The sequence below is a fragment of the Pseudonaja textilis genome, chromosome 1 (genome assembly GCF_049901715.1).
Source record: "Pseudonaja textilis isolate UNSWEBS1 chromosome 1, rPseTex1.2, whole genome shotgun sequence".
NCBI lineage: Eukaryota > Metazoa > Chordata > Lepidosauria > Squamata > Elapidae > Pseudonaja > Pseudonaja textilis.
In genome coordinates this window covers 147,065,162-147,082,149 of record NC_141990.1, presented here as the reverse complement: position 1 = coordinate 147,082,149, position 16,988 = coordinate 147,065,162, and the positions used below count along the sequence as shown (strand labels likewise).

At 37.0% G+C, this 16,988-nt stretch overlaps 1 protein-coding gene and 1 long non-coding RNA gene across 2 annotated transcripts in view; one reads left to right on the top strand and one right to left on the bottom strand.

Annotated features, from left to right (window-relative positions):
* Positions 1-15,180, bottom strand: part of SLX4IP (SLX4 interacting protein) — a 91,372-nt gene extending 76,192 nt beyond the window's left edge. Inside the window, exons 1-3 of the mRNA XM_026710402.2 lie at positions 15,102-15,180; positions 7,907-7,999; positions 4,184-4,237 (exon numbers count right to left, since the gene is read on the bottom strand). Of these exons, the coding sequence (XP_026566187.1) occupies positions 4,184-4,210 (27 nt within the window). The 5' untranslated portion in view covers positions 4,211-4,237; positions 7,907-7,999; positions 15,102-15,180. The remainder of the gene's footprint in view (positions 1-4,183; positions 4,238-7,906; positions 8,000-15,101) is intronic.
* Positions 11,474-13,290, top strand: LOC148127858 (uncharacterized). Its single transcript, XR_015741157.1, has 2 exons — positions 11,474-11,822; positions 13,049-13,290. It is a non-coding gene; the product is annotated as an uncharacterized LOC148127858 (long non-coding RNA).
* Positions 15,181-16,988: the final 1,808 nt, after the last annotated feature.

Here is a 16,988-nt window from a genome sequence, read left to right as displayed (position 1 = left end):
CAGGAGGGGAAGTAGCAGGGTACTTGTGAAGAGTCCAGGGTCCAATTTGTGATATTACTCATAAGATGTGTTGATAATATTGTTGACTTTTCTCAATGGGTGAAGAGAAGAAAAACTATTTGTTTTTATAATCTAGTGAATCCTTGGAATCCCTCTCTGTAAATCCATTCTGATTGAAAGGGGTTGCTTTCAAATAAATACACATAGAATTTACCACAATAGTAGATAACCCATGATCCACTGGGTATATATTCCCCTACTAAACAGAGAAACAGAATGACCCTCAGAGGCCATAAAATCAATGGGAGTGTGAGCAACTTCTAGCTTCCTGCCTGCTTCCCCATTGACTTTGCATGTGGGAAGCTGGCAAGGGAGAGTTGGAAATCTCCTCCCTCCCTATATAAAAGGGGTAATAAGTAAGAATTTGTAATAATAAATAAAATAAACAAATAAGGATAAGTAAGGTAAACAATAAATGTAAGTAATTATTTAGTAAGTAAGGATGGAGTTGTTGAGATACCAAATGATGAAATTATGAATCTCTTCAAAATAAAATCTGTGGGCAGAATTATGTCATTTATTTTAATATTTTAAAATAAATCTCATTTTGTGGAAGTCATACTGAGGACATATTAAATAAACCTGCTGAGGAAGCCATCGTTCTGCTTACACTATGCTACCTAAATAAATTGAGATGTGGGGTCATTGGTGGTCTCTGAGCTTGGCTGTATTTCTGCAGATATTTCACCACCCAAATAGGTAATATCATGAGTGTTAGATTGTGCTAAATTGGGATATTAATTCTATGAATGTCTGAATTTCTACACTGAACTACAAGTCCACACGAGTTTGCTGACCAACAACTATAAGAGTTTCTGGACTTTCAATACAGAATTGAGTGGTAGTCACAAGGCTCCAAAGAAATCAGGTTTCCATCAGACTAACATTTCTTCTTACATCATTCCTCTCATCATATGAGGTATATTTCTTTTGTATGACTCAGTGGCCTGCATGCCACAACATGGTTTGGAGTTCTGCAGTAAAATTAGCTCATCTCTTCTGGGGATCTAAAATAACATCAGGAGTCTACCCCTGACTAAATATGGTCCTTGGTGGAAATTTAGGTAGCAGCTCATAAACAAGACTAAAATTTGACAGATCAATAGATAGCCTTACCTTTCTATTGAGAGTGCTGATAGATAACCACAGTTTCAATATCAAGCAATCAAAGCTTTATTCATTCTCATTAGTGATCCAGAGGCACTTGAGAACCATGGAGCAAAAGTCTTGAGGGGCAAATGTTAATTATCATTTGATGTGGATAAGCATATATCATAGTTTAAACTACAGTAAGTGGCATATAACCCCATTTTCAGTGAATTGGACAGAAGTCAGATGTGGAAACTGCTAGAGATTAAGAGTTTAAAAACTGTATATGTGAAATTTCGAAAAATTGTTGGAAGCTGCCTAAAACCAAAGCAAAAGCAAAAGAGTTTTCCCCCAAACTCTTGACAGTTTTCCTTAGCAAGAAGTATTGAGATGGATTTCCAACAATTGAACAATTTAGAACCAATATATCCGCAAGTACATCAAGTTGAAAACTTTCTGCTTTTCTTTCTATAGCCTCTCTGTGAAGCAGCAAGGAGATGGGTCTTTTGAATGATAACAGAAGTTTACAATTGCCTCAGCCACCTGAATCCTCAGTAGTCTGGGAACTGGAACTAGATTAACATCTAAAAGATTCACGCAGTAATAATTCTACACAGTCAAGCATTTATTATCTTGCTCTGGTGAGAAACATAACTATATTTTTAGAAGTACCTGTAATGTCATCATTAGTAAAGTTTTAAATACAATCAAGTGAGGAACTATAAATGCCAGTTGGGTTGCTCTACCCGTTATCTTTCAATGACTTAAATGCATTAAATGCAAACTTAAATTAAATGTTTCAAACTGCTAACTACAGCTACTCCACTAAACATAGTAGACATATTCTGAAATAGACCACTTTGCAAGTTCAAAATTCAAGATTTCCATACTACAATAACCTTGCAATGCCAATACCAGTTGTAAGGAAAAAGTAAGATGTAGTCAACAAGGAGTGAATGAAATGCACCATACTGACAGGAATGGTCCCAAGCATTTGCCTTCTTAACATAATGGGGACTGGGTGCCCTCAAGTTTTCCTATTGATTTACTTAACAATTAGTAAAATTATGTAATGGTACAAAATACTCAAGATCGCCAGAATGATTCTTTCAAGGATCAGGCTAGAGTATGTCTGAACAGCATAAACATAAAATTTAATATTTAACTATGAGATGCTAACAGAAGAGTTAAGATAACAGTATCTGTTACCTCATTAAAAGCTGCAAAAGGAGACATGAAGGATTACACACAGCCTTTAGTAAAGTAATACAAATTGACCACCCATTGTGCAATTACTCCCAAGACAATAAAAATCAAGTGTTCTCTGAAAGATTTACACAGCTGACATGGGAAAACTGCACAAGGAGAACAGAGACTTTATTCAAATAGCTAAACTTAATGGCTATCTTTTCACAGGATATTTTTGCTTGCAAAAACATTATTTGAAAATAACAAAACATTTGGCTGCAAGCAAAGATGCTTTTCACATGGAGAAAGGCATGTTCATCTCATGAGCCTCGGCAGGTGGAGCAGGGGGTGTTTGTCAAATTTTAGAAATCACTCTTTTGTACAGGTGTCATAATGTTGTACAGACTTAGGGGAAGGGTTGAGTTTTTATTGTGATGTGACAATATGCTTTTATCACTCTGACAAATCCTCTATAGGCCGTGGACGTCTCTAAATCAATACAAGTAGTCCTTGGGTTGGGACCAGAATTTCAGTCGCTAAGTGATACAAGACATCAACTGACTGCATCACTTTTTGATGGAAATCCTTGCCCTCCCTGTTATTAGGCAAAGATTGAGGATTGTTAAGTGAAGACCTCCTCACAACTTTCTGCCGGCTTCCAAAAGGCAAAGTCAGTGGAGAATCAGCAGGAAATTGCATGTCCCAGGCATCTCACAAGTAGAGGGCTGTGTAGATACAAGGCTGCTGCCTGATGGGGATGGACATGCAAAGGGACTTGGGGTCCAGTGCAGTTCAAGTACTGCAGGGCCAGGGGTGGCTGCCACCAGGTGCACGAGGGTAAGCAGGTGACTGCTGCCAGTAGAGGAGAGATGCTGTAGCTACCACAGCATGGCTCCTCAGAGGAAAAAGCCACAAGAATATGAGAAAATTACGTGTGACCTTCCCTGCTAGTTTCCCCATTGACTTTGCTTGTGGGAATCGGTAGAGGTCAGAAATGAGGATCCCATGATATGCGAGGCTACAGCCATCCTAAATAGGAGCTGGTTGCCAAATGCCTAGATGGTGGTGACCGTGAAGATCCTAGGAAAGCCAGAACTCTGAGGACTGGTCATAAGCACCACTCATTCAGCACTTTCATAACTTCAAATAGTCACTTCATGAGTGGTCATTAACTGAGGACTACCTATATTTCTTTTGTATTTTCAGCAAGAACAATGCAAAAAAGGAGTGCAGCTGAAACCTGAGGGAGTTCTACTTTCCTTCCTAAATACCAGCAAGAAGCAAAATTATATAAACTGATAGAACCAATCAGTTATAATATGTGATTTTTTTTTCAGAACCACAAGGCTTCCACCGCTTGTTCTATCACATAAAAAATAAGATTCTTATCCACTGAAAATTGAGAATCGGTTGAGATAATTTCTCCCCTTCTTCCACCCATTGCTCCCAGCAGTGAAGTCTTTGTAGTTTTAATGGTTATCATTTCTCTACTCAGGGTTGTTAGGATACAGCCCATTACTGCTTTTTACTAATAGCTGATTGAACCGACAGTACAATCAATATTTATTCTTTGGCTGGTCACAAATATAGTTTGTTTTTATGATGATAAGTTTCAGTCAGAAGCCTCTCTGAATTTATATATGTTCTATCTTTAGTCACATAATCAGTGGGCTTAAATAACACTGTCATTTGTTATGCTAGCCTGATACCAAAGGGAAATATATTAGAATCATTTAGCAGTGTATTTTAATGTAAGAAAAAAACAATGCAACAAGAGTTGCTCCCATAAAATCCTTCTGGAATTATTTGTATATTGGTTTTCGGCCTACATCAATCATCAACTTACCTTGATAACCAATTTGTCCAAAGTCATGGTTGCCTCTTTAATTGGTGATGAAACCTGTAAGATAAATAAAAGATGTATCACTTTAGGCAATCTGTAATGATTAAGGACTGTGAACACTACATACCATAATGTCAAACTTGAGAAGAATGTTGTATGAATGCATATTATTTGGTTTTTCTTTTTACTTTGTAGCTTACTACAAAGTACAATTAGGCGCAGAATGCATGTAGTATGTTTAACCAAATAGCTTGGGGTTTTACATTATTTCCACAGATACAATTCTTTTTTTTTTACAATTATTAGAATAGAGCATAGAAAATACCACATTTCTCACAGTTATGGTCAAAGTCCCAGCCATATAATTACTTAACAGGATAATGGGAGAAATACTACTGTAATATTTCCCAAGCATGACACTTTTGCTATCCAAAACTGTCAGTAATAGCAATTTCACTCAAAGATGGAAAACCTAAGTGTTACTTAAGTCTTCCTATAAGAGATATACGTTCAGTCAAAGATATATTTTTTTCTATTTAGAATGCATCTTTATTTATGCTACAGTTGTCATAACCTTCCTAGCTGGATTCCATTTGCCTCACCATCGTAAATGCAAACTGCTCTGATTAAGAAAAAGAAAAAATACTACATATAACTGAAGGACACTTCTGATCAAAGCTTCTGCTTAAAAGTGAACATTGTAAATAATGTTACAGTTTACAAAATTTCAGGATTGATTTACTCGTGTTAGATTATTTATGATTTAAATCTACTATTCTGCCTGTTTGATTAATATGATTATCAAGTGGAAGTTGAAGCCGAGAAGCTCAAATTATAGGAGGGGATAAAAGGAGGGAGCTTCAGACCGGTATCAATCTCTGCTTGGGCGGTCTCTTATTCAGAGCAAGAACTCTGCCTCATGAGGACAATTTCATAGTTTAAACATCTCTGGACTCTCCCTCTAAATGGCAAAAGGAGATACCAGCAGGGGACATGAGTAAGGTCTTGTAATGGCATGTGGGAATGACCTTAGGACAGTGGCCCCCAACCTTTGGGCATCAGGGACCAGTTCTGTGGAGAGAGATTTTTCTGCGGACTGGGTGGTGGTGGTGGTGGTTTTGCATCCTGCAAAGGGGGCTTTGCTTGTTTGCGCAGACCAGTTGCTGTCATGCTGCAGACCGGTTCTGATCCATACGTCAGGGATTGGGGATCCCTGCTTTAGGAGAAAGGCGGGAGAGTGGTAGACTAAACAAATTGGCATGCAAAAGATGTCTCAGCCCACAGAAGCAGGGAGGGTGTGGGAAATGTTTTTGAGAGAGCAAAAAGAGAAAAGTGGAGAAACACTTTCAGATTTTACCTATACTATAATATAAGCTTCTAATGAAGATAGACCTAGTATTCCTGATTGTGCTTCTTGTTTGGATTACTTTGTAGGGTTTACAGGTATGGCTGTCACACCTAATGCCACACTCTCTTCAAGTAACGGAATACCCACAAAATAAGCATTCACCTCATAAGAACTCACCTACCCAGGCTAAACCAAAATATGGGGTTGGGACAGATCAGAAAAACACAATAGCCACCTCCTCGATATCATTGCCAAGAGAATTACACAGAATTACATATATCAAGGCAGTAAGGAGAAATCAAATTCAACTCAAGAAAGTCTTTATCTTAATGCTTAATATTAGAGTGAGGCCTTCCTTCCCACTGGCAGAGAAATCAGTCCCAGGTTCAAATACTCTATCCTATATCATTTATTACAATTTTAAAAAATCTTTTCTTGGAAGTCCCATTGCCCTGAATCACGCTTAAAACCAAGGGAGGAAAACGAAAACACATATAAACACACGCACAGGCCATTTGTCAGAGAGACCAAAATACTTTCTACATTCCTCAGTCCCTGGAAAAAAATATAGCCAGATTTTAAATTATTTTGCATTCAATACTTAGCTGTCTGACGAATGGTGAGCACTGTGTAATTAAAGGCAAACGTTTTCATAATTTAAAAGCAAAAAGAAAAGGATAAAAGCTCGTTGAGATTAGCTCTGGAATAAAGAGCAAAGGAAAGAGTCAGAAGGAGACTCAACAGTAGCAAACTATTGAGATAGAATTTAGATGTAAAAAAAAAAACCTTTCCATATAGAAACTAACTTTCTAAAGGAGACTATTGATAGCTCAGAGTTGAAATGAGGTGGTCTTTGTGCTCTCTGAGCTTGGTTGTTTTCTTGCAGACATTTTATTACCCAAGCTAGGTAATATCATCAGTGCTAGTGGTAGTGCTAGCATTGATAATGTTATCTAGTTTCAGTAGTGAAACATCTACAAGAAAACTAAAGAATCAAGCTAAGAGAGCAGCAAGGACCCCTCAACTAACACTCTTCACCTATGTATATATGGACATAGATACTTGAATTAGAATTCTATTGTACCAATAGAAAGGTACAATCTGAAATGGGAGTCACCATAGAAAGAACAACTTTATACACAGAGTCTTACCAAAGATTTAGCTAGAATTATTCACAGATCTTGATATATTTTGAAGCAACTGCATATAGACCTTTAGGAGCAAGATCTAAATCCAGGACTATAAAGTAATTACTAAAATTTAATACAAAGTTCTGAGCAGGAAGGGCAGGTTCACAGTTTAAAACATGTCTGTGAACCTTTACACCTATTTTTAAAGAAAGAGTACCTGCAGTGTTTTCAGACAGTCCATTTATTCCTAAAGCTATCTAAATTGCAGGCCTAATTCCCCTGTGCAACTCTTATTTTGTAGGAGAGCAAATTCTGGGCAACATTCTTCAAGCTGTGAGTTATTTTCAGTGGTAATGGAACCCAGGTCATAATTTGCTATGCCAAATAATTTTCTGACCAAGGACAAAGATCCCAGGGCATAGGGAGAACAATCTATAGCGAGAACAAACAGGATTCAATCTTTTGCAAGACTGTCTTTTCTTATTAACAAGTTTAGAATGTTATGAAGATTCCAATGTACATAAGTATGCTGATAAGCATCACAAATCTGGTTATGAATTCACAAAATACATGAAAACATTCTGCAGCATGAAAATGTGGGTTCAGATTCTTCCAAGGAAAGCACACTAAGGCAGGATCAGTTTCCAAAAAAAGGATTTATTGTGGTCAGTGGAGGGTAGAAATACACACCAAAGAGTTCAGTAACCTTTAATGAATTCCTACACCCTATTATGCCTCTGTACCACAATGTTTTGTAATGTTTATTAGTTTTTACATCAGTCTTTACCTTATATGGGTTCTTAAAGTTATTTCTTCATTCTAAGACTTGTTGTATGTGTCTTTCGCTCTTTGACCTAATGGCAGTTTCTGTGCAACCATATTTACCAACATGTATGCTTTTTGTCTGTGTAGCACAGGAATATCAATCTCGATTTCATTGAGGGCCACATCAGGGTTGTGTTTGACCTTGGGGACTGGGTAGGCATGGCCAGCTCAATGTCACACATGTTGGGGACTCCTGTGGACAGTTCCCGAGCTCCATTTTCACTGGCAGAAGGTTGCAGGAGGCCATCACAGCCACCTGAGCTCTATTTTCATCAGTAGGGGCACTGTGGGCCAGTACCTAGCTGTTCCAAGGTCGCCCCATGGGCAAAATGTAAGAACCTAGCGGGCCGTATACCACCCGCGGGCCTTGAGTTTGACACCTGTGGTGTAGCAGAATTAAAAATTTCCCCCTTCAATTCTTACCTGCCAGCAGAGCAAAGATTTGAGACTTCTCAATTCAGATTCTAATAGCAACCAGATGACGCTGTAGAATTCACTGGTTTCCTTTTTGAACAACTGTAAAAAAAAAAAAGAGCAAGATTGTTAATTGCCAAGCTGGAGAATTAAGATGTTTGAATCCTTGAGAATTTCTTATCAACTAGTGTTCAAGAATACTGTGCCACCCAAAAGTGGAAAAATTACTTAAATCAAACTTCATGAAACATTGCTTTCCTTTTTGCTATAGCAAAAATCTAATTACAGAGGCCTCCAATTTTAAGCTGGGAGTCACACCTCTCACAATAAGGTCCTGAGGACTTGACATTCTTACAATGGTTACCTCTTAGGGGATATAAAACAATTACAAAGCACTAATTTACAGGCTTTTAACTGCTATCCTGAAAACCAGAAGAATAGCCTCTGCTTTTCGTTCTTTTCCTGAGGATACTAAATACAGCAACCTAAGATTTTTCTTTTCTACAAAAATTTATAGGTCTCATCTAGGGTCCAGAAGCATTCTTGAAAATAAAGAACTTGACCGATATGAAGCAAACCAGCTTCTTAATTTAATGCAAATAAAAAATAAAAAAATCAGATAGGGCAGGGAGTCTTGTGGTCACCAAAAAAGGTTTTCCCCAGGCACGCAGGTGCACATGGATGCCATGTTGGAGATCCCAGCATTAGGTAATTATGGATTTTATGCCACACTGTTAGTTAAATCATAATGCTCGAGAGACAACAGGAATTCCTTTGAATTCTGGACAAACAGTAACATGACACAAATTTCTTCACCATTCTGCCTTCAACTGTTAAGAAGGACTGGGCCGAAAGCTATCACCAAAGGGCTTAATTTTCTGTACTTTGCCAGAAGAGCTAAAAGCTCCAGCAAAGTACTAATTCGTTTTGCTAACCCTTGAAAAGAATTACATTGACTGACCTAAACCAAGACATCTATAGGGACACCCTACGCATCTGCAAAATAGATGTTCCTGCTGCATACAATGATGCTATGAGGACAGGATTCAAGGTCAGGAGCAGATCAACACAACTGATTTCCCTAGAAAGGATTAATGTTCTGGGTAGATAAAAACCTATACCAAATAAACAGAATAATGGAAACCTCTACATATAGAGAATTAGAAAAGGAGAATCCACAATACATTCTTTTCTCATGGATGTTTTTTAATACACCTTCATTTTATCTTCACAGAGAAGCATACAATTCACATCTCGAAGCATTCTGATCTACAACACAGATACAGGATGATCAAGTCACTGAGATCCAGCCAATTTAACCCTCATGAAGAATCATGATCCGCATTTAGTGATAGGAAATACAATACATCTATACTTCAATGCACCAACATCATATTCCATTTGACAGGTTGAGATGAATAAGATTATTGTCAGGTTTCAGGTTAAATTGCTCAGATGCATTTGAGATAATATGGCTCATCCGTATGCATCTGGTGTCCTCCAGATATATTTGCATATTAAATGCTACCCAATGAATAGCAAACTCATTTCCAAATGTGATTCTTTCCATAATTGAAATCGGGATCTCAAGTTTGAAGGATTCCAGGAAGATCAAAGACTTTTATAGATAGAAAATTAAAAAGATAGCATTCTCAGCTGCCAGAAAATACAATTTAAGAAGAAGAAGAAGGAAATTTTTTTTTTGAGAAGAAACCATATATCTCGGTAGGGTATAACTTAAAGAGGAACACCTCACACTTCAGATATTATAGATCCCATTTATTATTTCTTTGTAAATCATCTCTTTCCCATCCAAAATATAAAGTCACTGTTTAACTACCTCCTAAATCCCACTTTGTTTGGAAACTATAACTGTTCATTCTAGTTCTGCAGTTCCGTATTTAATTATAAGAAAATCTTCCCATTTTAGTTGTGTTCATGGCACAACAGCATCACCTAGTGTTTGACAGAAATATTTCTGCAAAGATTTTAACAAACAGAATTTCTTCTATGTAAGTAGTAATCATTCTCCAATTCCAATGGCATCTCTTCCTCTCCTGCTTTTGAGTGCACATTGCTTTTATTGAGTGCACATTGCTTTTATTCTTTCCCAATTTCTTCTCCTTTTCAGATTTTCTTAAATAATATTCTGCATGAATTTGGAGTGCAAAATCTCCTTTGCACCCATTAATTCTTACAGCCAGACAAGAAGAAATGTTCTCATACTCGAGATTTGGGACTGACCCTGAAATAAATAAGGTGATATTGGGAGGGGGCAGAACATCCTTTCAAATTTTGGATTTGTTCTCTCAGATACGACACCCATGGTGAGAGTTTTTTTTCCCCAAAAGACCCTCTTTTACAAAATGCAAGCTTAGCCAACTTCTTGTAGCTTGCCTATAAACATTCACAAACATCCCCTTTCATTGATAGCTTAATGGAAGACACCAAAGCAAAGATATTTGCAATAACTTCATTGACACTCTTCAAGATATGTTGGGAAAACCAATCTGGAACATCCTTGCCTGAGGTGCCCCAAGATATTAAGATTTTTTGGTCACTGAAATACTGTAGAAAAATACTTATTTTTGCCATTTTTTAAAATGTTCAGTTCAACATTATAGTATTTCAATAATCAAGGAGATACAGTACATATTCATAAGCTGAACCAGTAGCTACATGAGATACTAAATATTGAAGGTGTAACTTATTTGATTTATAGCCTGACACCTTTCAGGAATTTGCATTATATCTAGCATCCCCTCTTATTTTTCCCTACATCAACCCTGTGAGATAGATTGGACTGAGAAGGTGACTGGTTGAAAATCAACTAGCCAGCATCCATACCACAGGGAGGAGTCTTCATAGTCAATAATCTTAGCTACCACACTGCACAAAAGTATATTCATTTATAGATGCCTGCATGTGAACCCAGGCAGATAATTTTATATGAAATATCTTGGGAATAGCTACAGAAGTAAATTCAAGTATTTGAGGAATAAAATTAGGCAGGTTTGATTTAAATTAATTATCTATTTTATCTGGCTAGCTTTTCGCAGCAAACAACCAACATAGAGTTGGTAAATATGCATTTGTAAATGAACTATTTTAAAACATTTTTAAAAATGTTTAAAAAGCAGGCAATTTCAGGAAACAATGAAACATAACAGGTGAATTAATTCTTCTGCATTTTTCTTCTAATTCACTCTGGGGGAAAAAAAGTGTTTCAATTTTTTCAGTTTGCAAATGGTTTCTCAATTCTGAACAAAACTAGTCTAAAGGAAAAAACACTTTTAAATGGCAAAAGAAAATGCTGTTAAATGTTTTACTACTGTTACAAAATCCAAATCTTTTCATTAATTCACTACTATGGCTTTGGGGGAAAAACCCTGCAATTTTCAACTACAGATTTCTTGACTAAATTACTCTTTGCTCTTATGTTCACAGTTCGTATGATTACTGGATGATTACTGAATGTTCAGGTCATAATCAACTCCTTGTCACCAGCTAAGGATTAAACTTGGTATTAAACCCTAAGAATAGCAGTAGGAAAGTGAGCCTGACTGCACTCCATTTTTAGCACCAGCAATGTAACTCAGCCATTGCCTGATTCTTTTTTCAAGGTGACACTCTGTTCCATCCAAGCTTCAACAGCATCAGAAATAAAATAATTATTTCACTGCTCTTTCATCATGCCCACCCCAAATAGACTTGAGGAAAGTAAGCCAAGGTTCCTTGTCTCCTTTTAGCTCTAGTAAACAGAATTTCATTTATATCTTTATGATCTGCCTTCCCTAACAAAATCCAACCAGGTCAGTTAGGGTGGGATGCTCCTTGTTCCTTCCCTTCAACATTGCCTCTTCTACCCTTCAAACCTTCCAAAAAGCATCGAAGACTTGACTTTTCCTCCAATCCCTGAAATAAGGTAAGGTGGAGCGAGATGATTTAATGAGAGACTGTATGTTGGAAGTTTAACTTTGGTGCAGGGTTTTAAAGTTTATGGTCTTAATTGATTTAATATGGTGCCATGCTATTGTTGGAAGAAAAATCCATCTGGTTCAGTTCCAAGCTGGGAGAAAGACATTGGAAACATAGAGGATGATTGGAAAGATGGTTTAATGATGAACAGAATCACCAGGGTTTGTGGTTCTGGTGCAGCTGACAAAATGGAGTTGGTTATACCTTCTTTGGGCTTTGTATTTGAGCTTCTTGTTCCTGTGCAAGAACGTATCCTTTAATATTCTATTGGCTGTTGTCAGATTCCTATGGCGGAGTCATGTAGGGATCATAGCTGGCTGTATAGGCAGAAGGGGAAATGTAAATCCTAGGTGTTCATCTGAGTTAATCTTGTCAACCTAATTGCTTATCTGGAGTTTCTGTCAGGCCCAGTCTTTCTGAATGGAATACCAAATCTGCATTTCTAAAAGTTGGCCTCCTCAGTTTCTGCTTGGAGGCAGGGAGACTGGGTCTGGTTTCTGAATAGGCCACCCCAATCTTTCTTAATGGGCACAAAATATCTGCTGGGAGTTATTAAGAAAGATTGAGTCTGCTTCCTGTCTTTGAGAGCATGCCTCTCCATTTCTCATTTAGAGAAATATAATATTCTGCCTTTTTAATATTTCCCAAAATATTTTATTCTGGGGGGTGGGGGATAGGTGCTGATTTTCTACACTATTTTTATTATTGATGTTGTTTTAATTGTTAATTGGGAGTCTGTCAGCTTTACAGAAGATATGAAAGGATATAAATATTTTAAATAAATGAATACATTTTCCTATAAATGGATTTTGGAGTTCTTAATATAGCACCTCAAAACCCCATAAATGTGTTTCATGTAGGAGAATTAATAAAGCCCCCTTTCCCCCTCTTAGGAGCAGTTGCTGTAAAGTAGTTATTGCAAAAGCCCTTGGCAATGTTTACAACATCAATCTTTTTTTTTACTCCCTGGAGCAGCAAAGTTTTTCAGAAGGGTCACTAAATGAATGTTGCAACTGTATACTACTGACTTCATCATTTCTTGTCAGCTTACTATCCTGAATAAACTTGCAGCATTATACCTGAGAAAGCTGCGTTCTAGGCATTTAATGTTTACCACTATTTCTTGGAAATGTTTAATAATATGTGTGTTTCTTGATTTATCAATTTTACCAGTAAGAAAGCCACTTGTGATGTGATGGATTACAATGAAGCCGCAGTTTCCCAGGAAAGAAGGATAATATTCCAAGAACAGAGTGAGACAAGAGACAATGTACCCTGGAGCTAGATCAGAGAAGAGGGGAAGAGATTTAGGATAGCTACTTCCTAAGATCTTCTAACGTATATTTGTTAGTAATAAACATTTAGTCTGGCACGAGTCTGTTATATGGTGTGAACAAATAAAGAATTGAATGTTGGCAGCATTATTCTCTATTGTTCTTGAGATGGGCATGACACATACTTTTTTTCTGTTAATACATAAGCACATATGATGAAAATGTCGTGGATATATATGCTATCCATTAAGACACAATATAACAATTTTCCCCTCTAGAATATTTACACAATTCTCAATTTCACCAAGGAAAAGACAGTCCATAGGATACAAAATGTTTCATGACACGAAAATATTTATTAACACAGGTCCTTCAGTAATTTCAAAGCAGAACCAGCTCTTATAATGATGCTTCATTCAGGTAACGAGGCCTTACATTTGTTTGGTGTGACATTTTATGCATTTTAGTGGTTCTTAACACTCACACATAAGAATTTCATTAAAATATTTTGAAACAAAAGCTGTTTCATAGCTTATTGCTATGATGTGGGTTTGAGATATCAGAGGATAGGTTTCATGACCAAAAACCAGTCAAGTACCTAATATTTCAGGAATGTGTTCTACTGTTTCATTTATTTTCATTTATGTCTTGTCTCATCTCTCCACTCCTTGTACAAATCAACTCCAAGACCTTAATTCATTGACCATTTTTAGTACTTTATTAGGAAGCCATTAACTTAGCACTCATCTGCATATTATACAGTAGAATAGAATACAAGTATCTCAGAGATACCATCCTGAACATAATTTTAGTTTTTACAAAACTTTTCAAAGAAACTTTAAGTATCTGCTTTAAAGAAAATCCATTAAAATATCCATGACTCAAAAATCATAAAACCCCTACCAAAAGATTAATAAGGCTGCTATAAAGAGAATACTGATTGCATGCATTGACACAGGCGTGACACTACAGCCATTGGAATTGGATTACATAAAGCAGGCATAAAGTAGCCAGGTTTATATGCTCCAAATAGACATGCATACCAGGGACAGGAGTTCTAAGGTGGGAGACAGCAGAATGGGAAACCAATTGGCAGTAGAACATAGTAGTAGCTAAGCAAACTAAGGTGAAAGGAAAATTAAGGGTAGCAGATGGGGGATATGGACATATGTCATGCTTGAATTCAAGTGCAGTCATAGCTAATTATAGTTGGATAAGGCAAGTATAGCTGGACTGATGCATAGGCCACATGATAGAAGAGGCTGTAGAAGAATAAGGTATGTCAATTTTACCCCATTCAATTTCGATCAGTCTGAAATTTATTATGGCTGAAACTTGGAACAACCAAGGTGATCCCTGCACAGAACAAAATACATTCTCCATTCCATACATGCCTCTAAACTGAATGAAAATTAAATTTAAATCTATAAGGAAAACTTAAAATTGCTAAAGTATGCATGAAACAAATTATATGATTTGTGAATATGGGAAATTAGGTGGCTTAGAATGATAATTTCATGATTATAACAATTTATATTTTTCAGGATTGGACCGTACAAAGGAATATCCTCAAAAAACTTCCTTTAAGTGCATCCCGGCACACACATACCTTGTACAATTCTATATAAAAACTGTGTTTACGTTGTCAATCTTAGCACTGATAACAGTCACAACTTTAAGCTCGTTGCTTTTGTATTTAGTAATTCCTTTATTTTACTTTCGGGACAGCAAATGGGATCACATTCACGCAGCTAAGGTCGTGTTTTATGAGCACTACTACTTCCTCTACCTTTACTGAGTTTCCCCAAATCACCGGTTGCAACAATAACAAAAACCCCACAGCCTCTTGTGATGCTCCCTAACAGCGGCCCAAGACAAAATCGGTGGTCAATTCCCACGACTCCTAACGCACGCTTTAAAACTACGCACCATGTTTGGTAGCCGAGCCTTACCTCGTTCAAAGGCGTGCGCCGCAGCTTGAAACGCGATTTAAAAAAAAACAAATTTGAAAATGAGACCTCCCAAAGCGTATCACTGGCTCGCCCGTATCACGTGACGGGCAACAACCAATAGCTTAAGGTTCTTCAAACTTGGCAAGTTTAAGACTTGTGGACTTCAACTCCCAGAATTCCTGAGCTAACGTGACTGGAGGAGGAATTCTGGGAGTTGAAGTCCACAAGTCTTAAAGCTGTCAAGTTTGAAGACCCCTGTTTTATACGGTATTCTCTAGCTTTCCGGCACTTGCTTGGCGTTGGGATCTCAGAGGGGAAAGCTGGTTGTGATCATGGTGTGTTCTTTCAGACGTACCAGGGGTCGATCAGTTTGGATGGGAGACTCGCAGGAGACCCCCAGGACGGGCGACTATCCTGGGAAAAGAAATAAATATTCTGGAAAATGTAACTAGTAGAGAACTGAATTCTTGCCAAAAAGGAAGACATGGATGTGCCTATGAAGTCATAAAGCCACAAGCCAATTATCTGGGAAGAACTTTTAACTCTTCCCAAACAATTGTGTATTTTGCGTGAAAGTCTGTTAAAATCAATTATTTCAGACCAAGTCTGGCATTTATATTCTGAAACCTAAATGGCTAAAGTAATGTAATTAGGCAAGGGTGTCTGACTCAATGCTTTATTCAATTATCAAGCTAAATATGCTGCAAAATATTTGTTTCAAGAAAGAAAAAAATTGAGGGGTTTATTGTGTGCTAATACCCCTAAAATACTAAGGGTGATGACTATAGAAAGATAGCCTGTTCCTGCAATTAAACTGAGTAACTGTGTTTCTACAAAATGCTTAGTTGAAACAAGCCAGGCTAATTATAGCTCAATATGAAGGCCTGATTCATACAAGCCAATTAATATATAATGGAGTTTTATTGGTTTTAACTTGAGAACTGTGATTTATTAACAGAGGTTTAGTTTAACATGTTATGTAAATTCAGGGTTAGCCATTCAGGTTTGCAAAACCTACTCATCATTTTTCATTCTGTTTTTAATGATGTTTAAAAGTAAAGGTTCCCCTTGCACATATGTGCCAGCTGTCACCATGTCCCCTTTAATGATGTTTACTCAAATGTAAATATACAGTATAGCAAGGAGGTTATTCCCAGGTCTAAAGGTAGTTCTTGATTTACAGCAGTTCATTTAATGACCATTCAGTTACAATGGCATTTCTGACACTTATGGCCATAGCATCATTTACAGGGTCACATGATTAAAATTCAGATGCTTGGCAACTGGTTCATATTTATGACTGTTGCAGTGCTCCTGGGGTCATAAAATGGGGCAAAACTGACATGAACAAATGTCTCACTTAGCAACATAATTTTGGGTCAATTGCGGTTGTAAGTCGAGGACTACCTGTATTATACATATCCTCGTGTTTCTACAAGAAACTGATGGAGTTAACTGCCCTATGATACATTGAATTAACCAGTAGTAATTCACCATACTGAAACATCTGCTAACTGCTCTGGGTTTATGCAAGATGAGCTGCAACACAGCAAACACTTTTTAGCCTAATGTGCCTGTTCATGTTTCTCAAAGACTTCTTATTATAGTACCCTGTAGCTCACATTGTTTGAGCTAGACTTTATGTCCTATTTGGCCTTGTGTTAGAATTTATCATCATGATGGCTTACTGTGAATCCAGTCCTTTAAGATCTAATCTTTTTAACATAAAACTGGGTTAAATAAATCATAGCTCAGTCCAGTGTGCAAATCTAGTCAAGGAGTCTAACAAAATGCACAGACTATTAAAACATCGAACATTAATGTTTTAACATTAATTAAATATCAAACATTTTCATTTCATAAGGGCAATTTTATTTTTCAATCTTT